We start from the raw sequence: 20,537 nt of genomic DNA on the forward strand, positions 1-20,537 counted from the left end.
ATTGGGAAGAAAGAAAACATCACCTGAGGAGAGAATTTCCTTTTTAAATGGGAAAAGGTATATTTTTCTTCTGTTTCCCTTTTAACCGCAGATTGAGAGATTGCTCAAGTAACAAAGGTAAATCATGTGTTAATCCTAATCTTGAACGGCCTCCTACAGAGGGTGGACTGTCACAGCTGTAGCACCACTTGGTTTCTGGTGGGTGTGGGCATACTTGTTGGGAGCAGCTACTTTGCTCAATGTTAAGAAAGGTCTGGGTGAGTTAGAGGCTGGGGCGCCAGTGGGGGAGGCTGACACGTTTGGGGGAGGTAGAGCAAGTCAGGGGAAATGGAGCCTCTGCCCCGTCTCACTGAGGCTCCCTGAAATGGGTGATGATGGGTAAAGAACCCCCAGCAAACCCTGGGGACAGGGTACTTGGGAACCCCAGCAGGCCCAGTGGCGGTTTATGAACTCGCCTGATGTGTGATGAAAGACTACACATGCCTTCAAAATAGTCAATGACATCTACTTTGCTTAATAACACTTTTAGTACAAATGGGTTCGTTCTGGAGAACTCAGTGGGGTGGAGAGTGCTGTGTATCCCTGGCACAGGGTCAGGACACAGTCATTCCATAGGGGCATCTGCATTACACTTATATGCCCAGAAAATGTTTGAAAGAGGCGTATTGTTTAAAATGCCCATGTATGAAGCAGCAGGACTAGGTGTTTGTGTGTGAAATCCTTTTCTTAATAAGAAACTATTGGCTCTTGTTGAAACAGTCCTCTGGGATTTCAGAAGAATTGGTCACCTGGTCTTGCTATGTAATGATGGATCATTTCAGCCTTTCAGCCATTCATCCAGAAACCTTCATTGGGTACTTACTGCGTTGCAGGCTCTCTGCTAGAGAGTGACTAACCAGCCAGAACCAGTCTCTGGACACAGCGTAGACTGGCATAGAGCCTTCTGGACCTAAACCATACCCTCAGAATCAGAAAATCTTACTGAACACCACTGCATGTATGTACTGCTGCATCAGAGGGTTTACCCTTGGAACAGATGGAGACCATTCTGAATTGTTGTGAATATGTTTATATTTAAATATGTCTCAGATAATAAAATAGAAAGAATGCTTCATCTGGTGTGAGAGTGGGAACAAAGCCTTTCTAAAGTGTTGCCCCGGGGACTGTGGATTTCAGGCAGGGACTCTCTGGGACTGTTTCATCATCATTTCTTTTTTCCTAGCTGCCCGGGGCTGTACTTTCTTTGGTAAGACTCTGCCTCTATGCCCTGAGTTGGGGCCTCTCCTCTTAGGGGCTGCTGGAGGAGTGCTTCTCTTGAGTTGGAAATTAACCTGGAAAAAAGAAAAAGAAGCTAGGAGAGCACAGGAATCAGTTTTCCATTTCCTAGGATTGAAATTATCAGAAGACCAGTTTGGACCTTGTTTTACCATGGTTCCGGGTTCTGAGGATAAGGGACCAAGGAGAATATCACAGCAACCACCCAGAGCAGCATTGGTGGTGTCATACAGGCTTGGCTAATATTCCCCTCAAAGTGGCACATAATCACTGGTGATACATAGGGTATATCGACATGAACTTAATGTACATTTATTTATTTGTAATAGAAAAAATTATATCTACACCTCAAACCGTGATTTTACCGATACTGTTGTTCAGCACAAGAACTGAGATCGATGGTGCCACAATAATCCCCTTTATGCTGACTCTGGGAATCATAGGCGTTGTGCTCAGGAATGCCAAAGAATGCCTCAGACCTTCAGAACTAAACTTTCTGTCATAATTGTTTGGAAATAGAGATAGTAGAGATGATATAGATTATTAGTATGGATTCTTAAATTCCCAGTGTCCATGTGCATTCATGTACTGTTTCCAGCAGTACATTGAAACTTCCTTTCTGGCCATGCACTCAGAGGTAAAGATGCTTCTGACTGACAAGTGTGGGATGTGCTGGCTGTGCAGAAGCCATAGAGCTGTCCCAGGAAGGAAAAGGCGAGGGTGTGGCACAGTGTTCTAACCACACTCCCCAGAGGCATCCTTGGCTTTCAGGCCCTGGGAACAGTGTGAGCTGCTGAAGCCAGCGGGGAGTTGGAAAACATGTGACAGACAGACCTCTTCACAGGGTTATTTCTTGCCCCTTTCACAACAAACCACAGCCAGCTTTTCTGTTAGCTCTCCCAAAGCGGGAGAAATCAGAGCCAATTACAGTGTATCAGTACTATTTCCTATATAGTAATATAAGGATCAAGGAAACGAAAGAAAGAAAGAGAGAGACACACACACACACACACACACACAACAAAATGAGGGGAGGACAGAGGAAATTAAAGGAGCGGGACATCTGGAAGGCAGTGGGGAAAGCCAAGGGGAAAACACTGGACTCTCGGAGATACTTTAAAGAGTTTTAATTGCAGCATGAAAACCCTCTAGTAAATGATCGTTTTTCTTTTCTCTTCCCTCAACCAAATGGATCTCTGCTTTAGAATGGGAAAAGACTCAGCTGGGATCAATAAATGTATTCTTAGTTGTGACTGTATCTAAGAATTGTATCCAAAAGACAGATTTTCCCCCCTCTGAGTTATATTTGATACAACGATGGGTTATGTTAATTAATTTAAAGGCTATATGACAAAGGAGATGAGATCTTTTGAAGCAGAATTTGTTATTTAAGAGGATTTGTCCTTGTTTGAATTTGCAATTGGATAGACTTGTATGTAGTGCAAGACTTCTGTAAGCAGCTGCATAACAGTCGTTTGATTTTAAGGTAGATGTGGAGCAGGGGGATAACAAGAAAAAAGGGAAAGAGGATGCATTGGTAGGGAAATTGGGACCAGGTAACAGGCTGCCAGGGAAGAGTTACTCTTTGTTTCCTGCATCTGCAAGTAGAAGTCGTTTATATCCTGCAGGAGATGGGAGTGGAGGGGAAAGGGGGAACTGTCTAGAAATTTCAGAGGAATTTTCAAAGGATTTAAGGAGCTCTTGACCTTCATCCTTGTGTTAAAATAAGGGATTATGACAGACTCTAGGTCCATCCACCTCATCTGTCATACAGAGTGAAGTAAGTCAGAAAGAGAAAGACAAATACCGTATGCTAACACATATATATGGAATTTAAGAAAAAAAATGTCATGAAGAACCTAGGGGTAAGACAGGAATAAAGACACAGACCCACTAGAGAATGGACTTGAGGATGTGGGGAAGGGGAAGGGGAAGCTGTGACGAAGTGAGAGAATGGCATGGACATATATACACTACCAAACGTAAAATAGATAGCTAGTGGGAAGCAGCGGCATAGCACAGGGAGATCAGCTCGGTGCTTTGTGACCACCTAGAGGGGTGGGATAGGGAGGGTGGGAGGGAGAAGCAAGAGGGAAGAGATATGGGAACATATGTATATGTATAGTTGATTCACTTTGTTATAAAGCAGAAACTAACACACTATTGTAGAGCAATTATACTCCAATAAAGATGTTAAAAAATAAATAAATAAGGGATTATGAACACAGGTTGTGAGCTTAGCTCGAGGCCCTGTAACAGACTGGCTAAGAAGGCAGTCCTGAAAGCCCCACAGAGGCTGGAATCATGGCTCCCACTTACTCACTGTGTGGTATTGGACAAGTTACTTATGTTCTCTAAGCTTCACTTTCCTCAGCCACAAATGGGGATATGTAGATCTACCTTACAGGATTGTTATGAAGGTTAAATGAGATAATTCTGAAAGGCTCTCAGATAATGTCTGACACATAGTGGCTGTTCAATGAATAGTACCTCTAACTATTTGAAAAGGCAAGATACTTGACTGCACTGAGTTAACAGGGAAAGGGGAGGGAGGGTCTGCTAAGCTCCTGGGATGTATAGAGAAGGAACAGGACAGACTGAGGAGGGAAGACCTGACATGAGAAAAAGGTCCATAGATGCTCATTAACCAGGATGCCATCATTACCTTTTCCTCGTTTGAGAAACCAGAGGATTAGTGTCCATGATCTTTGAGCCTCTTTGCCTCTGAGATCACGATCTAATACAACCAAAGCTAAAAAGGTCCAGGCTGTAGATCAAAACAGTTCTTTGCTTCTCATCCTATCTATAAAAGAAAGCCTTTTGGAGAGTTGAATATTGGAGAGCAGCTGGCTCTTTGCTGAGGTGAGTGGAAAGCAAGGCTGCCCGGGCACATGGGCACCAGAAGGGGGCAGAGTGCCATCTGGTGGTAGTCCTTGCTGATGGCGCAGAAGAACGTAAGCCTGTGTATCTGGGCAGGGTCTCTGGGATTTACGAACCAACATTTGTTGAGCACTTTCTACGTGTAAGTCACTGTACTAAAGGCTTTGCATGCACTTTCTCATTTCAACCTCTTGTGAAGGAGGCACTATTATTACCAATTTACAGAGGAAGAAACTGAGAATGAGAGTGATCAGGTAGCTTGTCCAAGATCTGTGGACAAATGAGCTGGATTTAGAATCAGGTAGTGTTTTAATCATTATGCTATGTTAAACAGAAGGAAAAGGAAAAACCAAAAGGAAGTGGGTAAGGATGTAATAGGAGAATGACAGAAGAAAAATTAGCATATGAGAGCAATGAATTTTTTTTTAGGTGGTGAAAGAGGGCAGCTTGGCAAAGATTAGAACTATACAATCGATCATTTGTAACTCTGTATAAGTGATCTTTACAGTGCTCTGTAAAGGTCAGCCTAACTCACCAGTTTGGGTTCCCCAGGACCCACGGTCACACTCACTGTCTCTGGGTCAAACTTGGGTGCTGTGGCAGTGACAGTGTAGGTACCTGGAAGCAGCAGCCGGAAGTAATCTCCATGGTCACCTAAAAGTCACAAGGATATAACTCAGCCTGCTGATGAGAAATCTGCCCCAGGTGAGGCCTTGATATGAAAAAATGATCTGAGGGTTTTAGCTGACCACAAGCTTGATTTTTCTTAATAGCATGATGAAACTGGTAATGATCTAAAACAATCACAGGTTGTCATAACGTTGTAAGTGCATGGGCCTCAGCTCCTGGGAAGCAGAAGTTTTACTGTGCTCTGCATTGAGAGTACTGTGTTTAATTTTAGACCCTGTATTTTAACACAAACTCATGTCCAGTAAAGGGTTACTAGGAGAAAGGCCGAAAGATTTATGAATGTTTTGCTTGGTAAAGAGACTAACGTGAAATCTCTGTTTCAATGTTTGAAAAGTCATTGTGAAGAAATGACATCTACTTAAAGAAATAATGAGGATGGAAGCAAAAACTTTTTTGACAAAATATGAGCTACCAGAAAAGAAATGGATTGCTTTATGTCGTGCAGTGCACAACCCCCACCAATGGACATGGTCTGGACAACCAGCTGTCAGCGATGTTGTATGTGTGTAATCTTGTATTGAGTGGGGGTGCTCCACTAAATATCTGAGTTTGAGAACCCTATTTCTAATATTTCCTCCACCACCATCAAAAGGGGAAAATGAAATTGAAAAGAAAGCATGTTTCTCATGGCAGGGATGTAGCATTTTGGCTAATGACTTTATATCTCTTTAGAATAAATTATGACTGTGTCTTTAAAATTTCTTTTAATTGTACAGTAATGAATAATTGAAATAAATGCAATCAAGAATGTGACAGATAATAAATAATGAAGAAGTCTCTTCTCTGCCCCCTATTAAATGTAATTTACTTTAAAATTCTTTAGCAAAAGCAGTGTATTTTAATACATATGTTGGATACTTTGTTATACCCTAGAGGCTGTCATTTTTTTAATTAGGGGCTCACACCCAGAAGTGGTTAGCTAGCATTGTACCAGAAAGGCCCAATTCCAGATGCAGCTGTTATAAGGGCTTCAGCTATCTTCATCTCTTAGCAACACTAGATGCTTTGCTAAGTAGCATAATGAATGATAGCAATGAGTTTTTCTGTTGCTGAAATGAGTAATTTGTCAATTTAGCATAATGGGTGTTGGAAGTGGACTCTTATTGGAGAAATTGGTGATATTAAATGTATGTTGATTGGCTAGAATGAGACATTCCCCACCCTTGCATGAATAGGGTATAAGAATCTATGGGGAGTCAGAGGGCAGACAGAAGCAAGAAGAACTACAATTCTGCAGCCTGTGGCATGAAAACCACATTCACAGAAAGACAGACAAGATGAAAAGGCAGAGGACCATGTACCAGATGAAGGAACAAGATAAAACCCCAGAAAAACAACTAAATGAAGTGGAGATAGGCAACCTTCCAGAAAAAGAATTCAAAATATTGATAGTGAAGATGATCCAGGACCTCAGAAAAAGAATGGAGGCAAAGATCGAGAAGATGCAAGAAATGTTTAACAAAGACCTAGAAGAATGAAAGAACAAACAAACAGAGATGAACAATACAATAACTGAAATGAAAACTACACTAGAAGGAATCAATAGCAGAATAACTGAGGCAGAAGAACGGATAAGTGACCTGGAAGACAGAATGGTGGAATTCACTGCTGTGGAACAGAATAAAGAAAAAAGAATGAAAATAAATGAAGACAGCCTAAGAGACCTCTGGGACAACATTAAACGCAACAACATTCACATTATAAGGGTCCCAGAAGGAGAAGAGAGAGAGAAAGGACCTGAGAAAATGTTTGAAGAGATTATAGTTGAAAACTTCCCTAACATGGGAAAGGAAATAGCCACCCAAATCCAGGAAGTGCAGAGAGTCCCATACAGGAGAAACCCAAGGAGAAACAGGCCGAGACACATAGTAATCAAACTGGCAAAAATTAAAGACAAAGAAAAATTATTGAAAGCAGCAAGGGAAAAACAACAAATAACATAGAAGGGAATTCCCATAAGGTTAACAGCTGATTTCTCAGCAGAAACTCTACAAGCCAGAAGAGAGTGGCATGAGATACTTAAAGTGATGAAAGGGAAGAGCCTACACCAAGGTTACTCTACCCAGCAAGGATCTCATTCAGATTCGATGGAGAAATCAAAAGCTTTACAGACAAGCAAAAGCTAAGATTTCAGCACCACCAAACCAGCTCTACAACAAATGCTAAAGGAACTTCTCTAAGTGGGAAACACAAGAGAAGAAAAGGACCTACAAAAAAAAAAAAAAAAAAAAAAAACCAAAACAATTAAGAAAATGGTAATAGGGACATACATATCAATAATTACCTCAAATGTGAATGGATTAAATGCTCCAACCAAAAGACACACACTCGCTGAATGGATACAAAAACAAGACCCATATATATTCTGTCTACAAGAGACCCACTTCAGACCTAGGGACACATAAAGACTGAAAGTGAGGGGATGGAAAAAGATATTCCATGCAAATGGAAATCAAAAGAAAGCTGGAGGAGCAATACTCATATTAGATAAAATAGACTTTAAAATAAAGAATGTTACAAGAGACAAGGAAGGACACTACATAATGATCAAGGGATCAATCCAAGAAGAAGATATAACAATTATAGATATATATGCACCCAACATAGGAGCACCTCAATACATAAGGCAACTGCTAACAGCTCTAAAAGAGGAAATCAACAGCAACACAATAATAGTGCAGGACTTTAATACCTCACTTACACCAATGGACAGATCATCCAAACAGAAAATTAATAGGAAACACAAACTTTAAATGACAAAATAGACCAGATAGATTTAATTGATATTTATAGGACATTCCATCCAAAAGAGCAGATTACACTGTCTTTCAAGTGCACACGGAATATTCTCCACGATAGATCACATCTTGGTTCACAAATCAAGCCTCAGTAAATTTAAGAAAATTGAAATCATACCAGGCATCTTTTCTGAGCACAACGCTATGAGATTAGAAATGAATTACAGGGAAAAAAACATAAAAAACACAAACACATGGAGGCTAAACAATATGTTACTAAATAACCAAGAGATCACTAAAGAAATCAAAGAGGAAATCAAAAAATACCTAGAGACAAATGACAATGAAAACACGATGATCCAAAAGCTATGGGATGCAGCAAAAGCAGTACTAAGAGGGAAGTTTATAGCTATACAAGCCTACCTCAAAAACAAGAAAAATCTCAATTAAACAATCTAACCTTACACCTAAAGGAACTAGAGAAAGAACAAACAAAACCCAAAATTAGCAGAAGGAAAGAAATCATAAAGATCAGAGCAGAAATAAATGAAATAGAAACTAAGAAAACAATAGCAAAGATCAATAAAACGAAAAGCTGGTTCTTTGAGAAGATAAACAAAATTGATAAACCATTAGCCAGACTCATGAAGAAAAAGAAGGAGATGACTCAAATCAATAAAATTAGAAATGAAAAGGAGAAGTTACAACAGACACCGCAGAAATACAAAGCATCCTAAGAGACGACTACAAGCAACTCTATGCCAATAAATTGGACAACCTGGAAGAAATGGACAAATTCTTAGAAAGGTATAACCTTCCAAGACTGAACCAGGAAGAAATAGAAAACATGAACAGACCAATCATAAGTAATGAAACTGAAACTGTGATTAAAAATCTTCCAACAGGGCTTCCCTGGTGGCGCAGTGGTTGGGAGTCCGCCTGCCGGTGCAGGGGACACGGGTTCGTGCCCCGGTCTGGGAGGATCCCGCGTGCCACACAGCGGTTGGGCCCGTGGGACATGGCCTCTGGGCCTGCGCGTCCGGGGCCTGTGCTCCGCGGCAGGAGAGGCCACAGCAGTGAGAGGCCCGCATACCGCAAAAAAAGAAGAAAAAAAAATCTTCCAACAAACAAAAGTCCAGGACCAGATTGCTTCACAGGTGAATTCTATCAAACATTTAGAGAAGAGCTAACACCCATCCTTCTCAAACTCTTCCAAAAAATTGTGAGGAAGGAACACTCCCAAATTCATTCTATGAGGCCACCATCATCCTGATACCAAAACCAGATAAAGATACTACAAAAAAAGAAAATTACAGACCAATATCACTGATGAATATAGATACAAAAATCCTCAACAAGATACTAGCAAACAGAATCCAACAACACATTAAAAGGATCATACACCATGATCAAGTGGGATTTATCCCAGGGATGCAAGGATTCTTCAATATACGCAAATCAATCAATGTGATACACCATATTAACAAATTGAAGAATTAAAACCTATGATCGGGCTTCCCTGGTGGCGCAGTGGTTGAGAGTCCGCCTGCTGATGCAGGCGACACGGGTTCGTGCCCTGGCTCGGGAAGATCCCACATGCCGCGGAATGGCTAGGCCCATGAGCCATGGCCGCTGAGCCTGCATGTCCAGAGCCTGTGCTCTGCAACAGGAGAGGCCACAACAGTGAGAGGCCCGTGTACCGCAAGAACAAACAAAACAAAACAAAAAAAACCCTATGATTATCTCAATAGATGCAGAAAAAACTTTTGACAAAATTCAACACCCATTTATGATAAAAACTCTTCAGAAAGTGGGCATAGAGGGAACCTACCTCAACATAATAAAGGCCATATATGACAAACCCACAGCAAACATCATTCTCAATCGTGAAAAACTGAAAGCATTTCCTCTAAGATCAGGAACAAGACAAGGATGTTCACTCTCACCATTATTTTTCAACATAGTTTTGGAAGTCATAGTCACAGCAATCAGAGAAGAAAAAGAAATTAAAGGAATACAAATTGGAAAAGAAGAAGTAAAACTGTCACTGTTTGCAGATAAAAAAAAAAAAAAAGAGAGAATCCTAAAGATGACACCAGAAAACTACTAGAGCTAATCAATGAATCTGGTAAAGTTGCAGGATACAAAATTAATGCACAGAAATCTCTTGCATTCCTATATACTAATAACGAAAGATCAGAAAGAGAAATTAAGGAAACACTCCCATTTACCATTGCAACAAAAAGAATACAATACCTAGGAATAAACCTACCTAAGGAGGTAAAAGACCTGTACTCAGAAAACTATAAGACACTGATGAAAGAAATTAAAGATGATACCAACACATGGAGAGATATACCATGTTCTTGGATTGGAAGAATCAATATTGTGAAAATGACTATACTACCCAAAGCAATCTACAGATTCAATGCAATACCTATTAAATTACCAATGGCATTTTTTACAGAACTAGAACAAAAAATCCTAAAATTTGTATGAAGACACAAAAGACCCCAAATAGCCAAAGCAGTCTTGAGGGAAAAAAGCGGAGCTGCAGAAATCAGACTCCCTGACTTCAGACTATACTATAAAGCTACAGTAATCAAGACAATATAGTACTGGCAAAAAACCAGAAATACAGATCAATGGAACAAGATAGAAAGCCCAGAGATAAACTCATGCACGTATGGTCAACTAATCTATGACAAAGGAGGCAAGGATATACAATGGAGAAAAGACAGTCTCTTCAATAAGTGGTGCTGGGAAAACTGGACAGCTACATGTAAAAGAATGAAATTAGAACACTCCCTAACACCATACACAAAAATAAACTCAAAATGGATTAGAGACCTAAATGTGAGACCAGACACTATAAAACTCTTAGAGGAAAACACAGGAAGAACACTCTTTGACATAAATCACAGCAAGATCTTTTTTTGATCCACCTCCTAGAGTAGTGGAAATAAAAACAAAAATAAACAAAGGGGAGCTAATGAAACTTCAAAGCTTTTGCACAGCAAAGGAAACCAAAAACAAGACGAAAAGACAGCCCTCAGAATGGGAGAAAATATTTGCAAATGAATCATCAGACAAAGGATTAATCTCCAAAATATATAAACAGCTCATGCAGCTCAATAGTAAAAAAACAAACAGCCCAATCCAAAAATGGGCAGAAGACCTAAATAGACATTTCTCCAAAGAAGACATACAGATTGCCAAGAAGCACATGAAAAGCTGCTCAACATCACTAATTATTAGAGAAATGCAAATCAAAACTACAATGAGGTATCACCTCACACCAGTTAGAATGGGCATCATCAGAATATCTACAAACAACAAATGCTGGAGAGGGTGTGGAGAAAAGGGAACCCTCTTGCACTGTTGGTGGGAATGTAAATTGATACAGCCACTATGGAGAACAGTATGGAGGTTCCTTAAAAAAGTTAAAATAGAATTACCATATGATCCAGTCCCACTCCTGGGCATATACCCAGAGAAAACCATAATTCAGAAAGATACATGGACCCCAATGTTCATTGCAGCACCATTTACAATAGCCAGGTCACGGAAGCAACCTAAATGCCCATCGACAGATAAATGGATAAAGAAGATGTGGTACAAATATACAATGGAATATTACTCAGCCATAAAAAGGAATGAAATTGGGTCATTTGTTGAGACATGGATGGATCTAGAGACTGTCATACAGAGTGAAGTAAGTCAGAAAGAGAAAAACAAATATCATACATTAACGCATATATGTGGAACCTAGAAAAATGGTACAGATGAACCAGTTTGCAGGGCAGAAATTGAGATACAGATGTAGAGAACAAACGTATGGACCCCAAGGGGGGAAAGCGGGGGTGGAGGTGGGGGTGGGATGAATTGGGTGATTGGGATTGACATGTATACACTGATGTGTATAAAATGGATGACTAATAACAACCTGCTGTATAAAAAGATAAAAATAAATTAAAAAAAATAAAGAATCTATGGGACTTCCCTGGTGGCACAGTGGTTAAGAATCTGCCTGCCAATGCAGGGGACATGGGTTTGAGCCCTAGTCCAGGAAGATCCCACATGCCGCGGAGCAACTAACCTCGCGAGCCACAACTACTGAGCCCGCATGTCAGAACTACTGCAGCCCGCATGCCTGGAGCCCATGCTCTGCAACAAAGAGAAGGCAGCAGAGTGAGAAGCTCACGCACCACAACGAAGAGTAGCCACTGCTTGCCACAACTAGAGTAAGCCCGCGCACAGCAAGGAAGACCCAACACGGCCAAATAATAATAATAATAATAAATTCATTAATTAATTTAAAATAAAGAATCTAGCAAGCCCTGAAGCTCTTACGGATTTCAAAGGTTGGTTCCCTATACAGTCCTGGCTCCACTCACTGGGCTGGAGGATTCTGGTGTCTGATGCTTGACTGTGGGGCTACAAAATTCTGCCTTTAGAACGTTGTTGCCTTTGCCTTGAATGAACTGTTCATGTAAGACGTGTTGGGATCACCTTAAAGAATATGTTATCACCTTAAAGCTGAGATTCATCTAGTTTAAACAGACTGTTTGAGCTGTAAGATGCCTGCTTGGTAAAGCCTGCACAGTGAAATGTGGCTGAGCATGCTGGTATCAAGGCTGGGGGAGGGAGGCAAATCTCATCTGCCCCTAACCACTGGGAGCTACTGCTCTACATTAAAAACCAAACAAACAACCCCAAACCTGATCACATTGGGCTGGGGCAGTTGGTAACACCATTGTGCCATGAGATATTCTGTACCATTCTAGAAGGTTCCAAGTTGGCTCTGAGATCTGCCCCCACCATCAATCTTGCCCTGCAGTGAGCCTATGGAATGCTTTTTACTAACTTTTCCCTGAACAGAGGTGTAGAGAAATGCCTGGCTCAGGGACAAGACTAAACATCAGTTTTACAGTCTTTTTTTTTTTCTAGCCCATTCCACACCAGTATGTGAGCTATTAATAGCCTCAAACCCAGGAAACACCCCTAACAAAGTTGTATGAGGCAGTGATTCCTGAATGCTGAGAGAGATGTTACATTTACATCTTCCTGGCCCTTGCCTCTTAATTCCTGTCCTCAATCCTGTTATCCTTCCTTCCTTCAATCCACCCCCCACCCCATGTCCTTGATGTCCCTGCTGGTCTCACTGGCTTACAAATTGGCCTCCTGATTAGGCTGAAGACAGTGAGGGAGTGAAAGCTTCCTTCTCACCCCACTAAGCAGTGGCCACCTACCTGAAGTGACATCATGGTTAATCCCACTGACAGAAATGACAGCGTCCGCAAGATTATTATAATTCTCATCCCGCACCATTCCCTTGATGCCTTGGTGTACCTGTAGGAAAGTTTATAGTGTATAGTTATGCTCATAAAACCTTTGTGCTGTGTTTGAGAGTCCACGAAGCCCTTTCCCATGTGTTTCTGCACTTGATCTTCACAAAGATTATGGTGATAGACCCTTGACTGGTCTCTCTGGTCTCACCCCAATCCCCAATAATCTCAATAGAGCAGTCAGAGTGATCCTGTTAAAATCTAAGTCAAATCATGTCACTAATCTACTTTCTATCTCTATGAATTTGACTACTCTTGATATCTCATATAAGTAAAATTGTACCATATTTGTTTTTTTGGGGACTGGCTTATTTCACCTAGCATAATGTCCTCAAGGTTCATCCATGTTGTAACATATGACAGAATTTCCTTCTTTTTTAAGGCTGTATGCCCACTGTGTATCTATACCACATTTTGTTTATCCCTTCATCCATCAATGGACACTTGGGTTGCTTTCACCTTTTGGCTACTGTGAACAATGCTGCTATGAACATGCGTATACAAATATCTCTTTGAGATCATGCTTTCAGTTCTTCTGAATATATACCCAGAAGCAGTTTTGCAGGATCATATGGCAGCCCTATTTTTAATTTTTTCAGGAACCACCACACTGTTTTTCATAGTGGCTACACCATTTTACATTCCCACCAACACTGCACCAGGGTTCCAATTTCTCCACATCCTTGCCAACACTTGCTATTTTCTGTCATTGTTTGTAAATTTGTTTTTCTTATAGCAGCCATCCTAATGAGTGTGAGGTGGTATCTCACTGTGGCTTTGATTTACATTTCCCTCAGGATTTTGAGCATCTTCTCATCTACTTGTTGTTGGCCTTGCATTTGCAATTGTGACTTCATCAGGGAGCCCCTTTTCCCCTAGATATCTTTGTGGTTTACTCCCTTACCTCCTTTAAGTCTGTTTAAATGTCACTTTCTCTGTAAGGCCTTCTTCATAGCATTTTGCATTTAACATGTTATAAAATTTATTTTATTTTTTCTTTATTGTCTGTCTCTCCTCACTAGAATATAAGCTGCATATATACAGAGATATTTGTTGTTTCTTTACTCTTCTTTTTAAACTTAATTAATTTATTTGTTTTTATTTTTGGCTATGTTGGGTCTTCGTTGCAGTGCGCAGGCTTCTCATTGCGGTGGCTTCTCTTGTTGCACAGCACGGGCTCTAGGCGCGCAGGCTTCAGTAGTTGTAGCACTGGGGCTCAGTAGTTGTGGCTCGTGGGCTCTAGAGCGCAGGCTCAGTAGTTGTGGTGCATGGGCTTAGTTGCTCTGCAGCATGTGGGATCTTCCCAGGCCAGGGCTCGAACCTGTGTCCCCTGCATTGGCAGGCGGATTCTTAACCACTGTACCGCCAGGGAAGCCCTGTTTGTTTACTCTTAATCCCGAGCGTATTGTACAGTCTCTGACAGATAGTTGTGCTCAACAATGTTGAATGAATTAATTTCACTGATAGAGAAGCTGAGATCTATTGTAATGAGTCAGAGCAAAAGTCAGACCTGAGTCACACAAAATACCTTGCCTACCATCAGAAAACACTTCCCTTTCTGTAACCAGGAAAGTTAAAGAATGGGATTTACCTGTTCCAAGAACTGAATTAGGGCTTCCCGATTACCCAGCCACTCACGCTGTAATTCCTCTTGCCGCGGAAACTTGTCACAACTCAGTTCCAGTGTGATCTCAAAACAGTTGGTATGGAGGTAATTAAAGTCTTGCATTCCTAAGGGAAAGAGGGCGGTGGCAGATTTGTACAACCAGGTTCCCACCCAACACCCCATGCCAAATACAGATTGCTGGGGCTTAACCCGAGGGTTCTGATTCAGTATGTATTCAGTGAACATTTACATTTCTAACAAGTTTCCAGGTGACACTGATGATGCTGGTCTAGAGACCATACTATCATTTTGATACAAACTTCATGATCTTGGAATTGCACCCCTTTATTTTAGGGTAATGATTCTCAGTGGAGGCAGTGGGTCATGTTTTCCCAGAGGATGGGAAGGGAAAGGGAGGAACAAGTATAATTCAAAAAAGTATATTTTATATTTTAAATTTGGGAGGGGGTACTTATTGCTTTCCTAATGCAAACTAAAGAAAGTAAAGTTCAATCTTCTTGCCTTGGCTTAAATTAACAGTAAACTATTGGTAGATATTGGTAGATGTAGTAAAGTGACAAGGAAGATGATTCTTAAATCTGTTACCTAGTCTTATAAACTTCCAGTAATACATAATGCTACTTGATGTTCCACATGAATATTAAAGGTAAGGTGTTTAAAAAAATTATCGTATTTGTTTAGTGATTTTTAAACTTTCCATAACAAAAGGTAATAAGTGTATATCTGTCTTTGAAAAAAAGAAATCTTCTTGCCTTGGGTTCAAGTGAGTTTTCAGCCATGATAAGTCTACCGCCTTCCCAGTACATGATGACTCCCTCACCTTCCTCCTGCCCACTCCCCATAGGACCAGCCATCAGCTCAGCCCTCTCCAGTGAGTTTTCTACTACCTGGGCTCTGACAGGTCAGATGTGAGAAGATGGGGAAAGACAGCTGCTGCAACATGAATCCTAAGAGAACCTGGCTTCCTGCTTCAGCCTCCTCCCTAACCTTAGGTTCCCTACCTACTGAAGGTCTGTGAACAGAGGTTCTATCTTGACCCTCAGTGATGGGAAAAGCCCAGGGAATAGAGAGAGAAGCCTCTTGCTGGAGGTTTCTGCTATGTTATCAATGGCCACTGTCCACAGCAAACCCCTTCTGATGGGAGATGGGTAGGCAGGGTACAGAGAGCACATATCAGAGGAACTGTTTTTGTCCAGGCCTGCATCTCTCCTTCTTTGGTACGTGAGGCATACCTCATGTTACTACGGGAAAACCTTAACATCTATAAACCAGGCATTTCCAAATCCTCTATGTGCATTATTTAATACTTACATCAAAATTACAATGTAAGTAGTGTTATTCTTAAAGTACAGATGAGGAAACTGAAGCACAGAGAAGTTAATTAATTAGTAATTAGCCTGAAGCCACATAACTGGTGAATGGGCAAGCGTGGTTCCAGCCCAGTGTATCCTTAGAACCCATGCTCTTAACCACTTGACTGCATTATTCCCTCCTATGCCCTAATCCACTCTGTAAACCACCAGTTTTAACGGACCACAAGGTGTCCCGACCTCCATTTTAAAGAATCACAAGATGATGTTAAATGCCAACTTAAGACTTCCCATTTTTCAGATCTCTACTTGAATGCAAAATAGCATTCCTGTCATTTCTCTGTGAAAAAGAATGATAATTAAAAAGGAGAAATGAACCCCATTCTACTTCAGCTTACAGCACTCTTGTGCTTAGCACTCTTCTTACCCTTGCTGAGAGAATACCAGGAAGCTCCATTGGTGATGCCATCTGGGAAGTAATCCCCACAGTTCCAACCTTGGTGCATCCATCCATGTGCATAGGAGTAGACCTTGGCCAGCTACAGGTAAAGCAGGTGGAAAACAACCTTGAGTATCCCCAACTCATGTGGCAATGCTCATACTCAGAAGAAGGGTGAGGCCAAGAACCCCACTAGGTATAACAACTGATTATTTGCTTTAGCGAAAGAAAATACCAGAAGGAATAGAGAGATGGGGTGTGTGTGCGTGGAGTGGACTAGAGTTAGGAGACCTATCTTCTGATTTTCCCACTATCTTGGGCCTAAATTTCTTCAAGTGCAAAGTGAGAGGTAGCACTCGATAATGTATAAGCTCCCTTCTAGGTGTACCTCAATGAGGTGTACCTCATTTTCCAGCTGAGTTTTATAAGAGAAATCAAGAAGAAAGAAAGATAGGCCTTTGTGACAGAGGCCTTTGTGAGAGATGTGTGGTGGAAAGAGAGGAATATATTCAAAATCTCTATAATTCTCTTTCATTACTATTTTATAAGTGGACAAAATGAGATTACTAGAGAAGAAAATATAATAATATACTTGCTTTGCAAAGCAACAACTGGTGTTATTCTCTATGTAATTCATTAACTGTTGAATTAATAATGTTATCATTACAGGGGAATTTCCTGGCAGTCCAGTGGTTAGGACTCCACACTTTCAAAGCTGGGGCCCAGGTTCGGTCCCTGGTCGGGGAACTAAGATCCTGCAAGCCAAGAGATACAGCACCCCCCCAAAAAAACTGAGATACTAAGTAATGTTATCATTATATTAATTATATATTATCAATAATATTAACTATAAAATAACTGATCTGTTAACTTTATTCTATTGCTGTTTTGAACTATTATGTAAACCTTTTTCATGTGCATGGTCTATTTTTCATTAATATAGCCATATTACCATAAAACCGTAAATTAGAGCCCCCAAATTCACATTTTAATGCTCTAGCTTACCACCAGCACTATTAGGCTTTTGGCATATTTCTTGCTTGTCATTAGCTTAAGTATTTTTTTACATTTTGGTAACTGTACTGTAAAAAGCTTTCCTATTTATTTACTTTTTCATGAATTTATGGCTTATCACTCAAAACAAAATGTAATATACTAGATTGTAAGCTCTTAATGAGCAGGAGGTGTTTTCAATCATTTTCTGTTCGTTCATTCCTAACAGGGTCCTGTGTTACTGATTTGACCTCAGTCACACTCCTAAGCCCCAAGTTCCTCTGGCTGGACAGGCAGCCATTCTGCATACCTTCTGGAAAAGTGTGTCATCAGGCGTGGGGGTATTGGCAGTGCGGCGGAAACCTCGGACCCGGTGCTCAAGGGACTTGTCATATGGGTAATTGGCCACCACTGCCCCTCCATGGAGATTGGCTGAAAGGACAAAGTTGAAGGAGCGGATCCACTGGATCACTGCCTGGGTCTCGGGTTCCACCTGAGGAGAGATGAGAGCTTGGCAGTGAAGCTGCAACTGAAGCCAGATGTCTGTTTACATGAGTTTGTCAGATTGTGGCCCAAGAGGATGGCATGTCTGACAGGGAGTATAGCCTGAGAGGATGGCATGTCTGAATAAGGCAAAGAGAATCCTACCAGATATGAGAAGTGCAGATGGGGAAATTTTGATCTTTTGCGTGATAGTTCAACAAATTAAGTGAATGGAACACTTGTTTAAAATGAAATCTCATATGGAAACTAAGTATTCAATAGCTAAAAAGAGGTCATCTAGGGCAGTGAAACTATTGTGCATGATGCAAAATGGTAGATACATGTCATGATACATTTGTGAAAACCCACAGAATATACAACATGAAGAGTGAACCCTAATGTAAACTATGGACTTTTGTGTGATGATGACAAGTCAATGTAGGTTCATCATTGTAATAAATGTACCCCTCTGGTGGGAGATGTTGATAATGGGAAGCAGGGAATATATGGTAATATTCTGTACTTTCCACTCAATTTTGCTGTGAACCTAAAACTGCTCAAAAATGAAGTCTATCAAAAAAAAAAAAAAAGAGAGAAGGAGAGGGAGAAAAAGAGCAGTTTGAAGATGGGTAACATAAATTGGAGAGCGCAGAGTCCCAGTTTGGCCTCTCTCTGGCAACAAAAAAGGGTCCTCCAATTTACCCACGGTTCCAGTAGCTTCTGGAGCTCATCTGCAGAAATTTAGGGTTCTAGTAAATATATCTGAAAATTGTTGGTTTACAGCAATGGTTTTCAACCTCCTCCTTTCCCCAACACATCTGCTGTGTTGTTGACATGTAGAACGTTGTCCTGTGGTCATACCCAAATTTCATGAATTAGACATACTGTAATATGGGCCAGTCTTGGCTAAGTAGTGAGATTCCACCCATTCTACTGCAGATTTCTATTGCAGATTATATTGCTAGTGAGTGACAGTATTCTAAAGAAAGCCTTCAATCTACTGGACTTGTAAGTAAATAATTTACAGTCTTCACTGTTTTTCCTCCCCTCAAGATGGATGTGCTTAGAGGTTATGCGGTGTTAATGTGTTAACGGCTCGTCCTGGACCAAGGGTCAGCTGTGAAGGCCTCCATCTTTTCTATTCCAAGGGAGACTGAATGAATAATGTTGAGTCTCACCCAATCAGAATGGATATAATCCCAAAGGCACCAGTCCAGCTCTGTGACCAGGGCTCAGATTCTTTAAAGCAGTCTTTTCTCTATGTCCTAACCCTCCATCCATCAGAAGGAGGCCAGCCTCTCACTGTTCCTGGCCCCTCAAGAGCAAGAGGGACTTCTCATTGTCTTTTTTCCTTCTAAGATGCAGACAGAGGAGCCAGTGGGAGTCTAACTGTTACTGGCTCAATTACCTTATTTTTTGTAGACAAGTTTAATAAATCAGAACATCCTTCTGGCTGGATATGTCAACGAGTACAAAGTTATTTTTGATGTATTATTTCCTTGAGCCAAGAGCATAGCTGCTATCCAAAATCTAAACATGTTGGCATGACTTTTGCTTCAATTCCAAGGGGAAAAAAACTGATAATATTCCATCTAGAAACTCCCAATATAAAGCCTTCCACCTGCTTTAATTTTCTCTCCCCAGTCTCTAAGTTTAGATACTCACAGAAAATGTTTAGAACTAGCCCATACAGTGTAAGAAACAGGGTGGTGGTGATGCTCCAAGGATGACAAGAGTCATTCCCAGGAACAGGACGACCATCAGGCTGAAACCATTCGCATTACCAAGGGAGGGGCAAGAGGTCTGGGAGCAGCAAATAGGATCCTTTGATTGAGAAAGTAAGGGAAATGAGAGTATGGTAACGTAGTCAAGGGTCATACAGAAAGAGAAGAAGAAAAACTTCTCTTCTAAGGGTGAGACTCCCTGAACCTCTTTCTCTAGCTAATTGTTGATAAGTGTACAGCTCATCACATGCAAGAGAGATTTCTCTTTAGAGCGCTACAGTTCTCTGTCGACAGTATAGTGCAGTAGAAAGAATGTTGGATGAGGAGTCAGAAGACCTGAGTTTTAATCTTGAGTCCACCAATTACTAACTGTGTGAGTTTAAATTATTTTTTCTATAAGTGTTATCTGTAAAACGGGGATGGATAACACTGCTTGTTGCATTTACCAGAGTGTTACGATGATCAACTGAAACACTAGCTGAGAAAGAATTCTATAAAATTATGAAGTGCTGTGCAGTGGTATGATACCACTTTCACCTCTTTTGCCACTCTCACGACTAACATCAAATATCACGTGCTCAGTGAAGGGCTCTATGCTCAGGGAGGGAAAAAAGAAGCATACGTTACAGTTAGCATTGATCTGGACAGACTAGCACAGAATTGGGTTGATGCTTTATTATTGCATATTTAGTTGATGTGAAGATTCAGGGAAGAAATTCCAGATGCTGATTTACCTGCTTCTGCTTGCAAATTTTGTCTTATACCTGATTTTTCCAGTTGTCTGGAAGGGGCAAGTGGTGGTTGGGGCCTCCGTTCTTCTCATTGTAGTAGATGTAGGTATTGAGATCAGGGAAGTTGCGGTTCAGGTCCACTCCATTTGCATTGTTCCTGCCAGCCAGATACCCAGAAATGTCCCTGTCCTAGTGGGAAAAGGAAGAAATGAAAGATGAAGGTTTCAGACTGAATGCTCTATTTGAAGAACACTGTATAGTTTTTTTTTTTACACATTAGCTCGATCTATCAAACAATA

The 20,537-nt window shown here is 40.9% G+C and overlaps 1 protein-coding gene across 2 annotated transcripts in view; it reads right to left on the bottom strand.

Annotated features, from left to right (window-relative positions):
- Nucleotides 1–437: 437 nt before the first annotated feature.
- The window catches only part of CPN1 (carboxypeptidase N subunit 1), a 34,475-nt gene continuing 14,375 nt past the window's right edge, over nucleotides 438–20,537 (bottom strand). The window contains exons 3-9 of one of the 2 annotated variants that reach the window (XM_082631639.1): nucleotides 20,272–20,427; nucleotides 17,611–17,793; nucleotides 16,296–16,407; nucleotides 14,523–14,662; nucleotides 12,836–12,935; nucleotides 4,691–4,809; nucleotides 438–1,331 (exon numbers count right to left, since the gene is read on the bottom strand). In XM_082631639.1, coding sequence (XP_082487765.1) covers nucleotides 1,173–1,331; nucleotides 4,691–4,809; nucleotides 12,836–12,935; nucleotides 14,523–14,662; nucleotides 16,296–16,407; nucleotides 17,611–17,793; nucleotides 20,272–20,427 — 969 coding nt within the window. In that variant the 3' untranslated portion in view covers nucleotides 438–1,172. The remainder of the gene's footprint in view (nucleotides 1,332–4,690; nucleotides 4,810–12,835; nucleotides 12,936–14,522; nucleotides 14,663–16,295; nucleotides 16,408–17,610; nucleotides 17,794–20,271; nucleotides 20,428–20,537) is intronic. The other variant, XM_082631640.1, reaches the window with a different exon arrangement.

The sequence above is a fragment of the Mesoplodon mirus genome (genome assembly GCF_964341445.2).
Source record: "Mesoplodon mirus genome assembly, chromosome: 2".
Taxonomy (NCBI): domain Eukaryota; kingdom Metazoa; phylum Chordata; class Mammalia; order Artiodactyla; family Ziphiidae; genus Mesoplodon; species Mesoplodon mirus.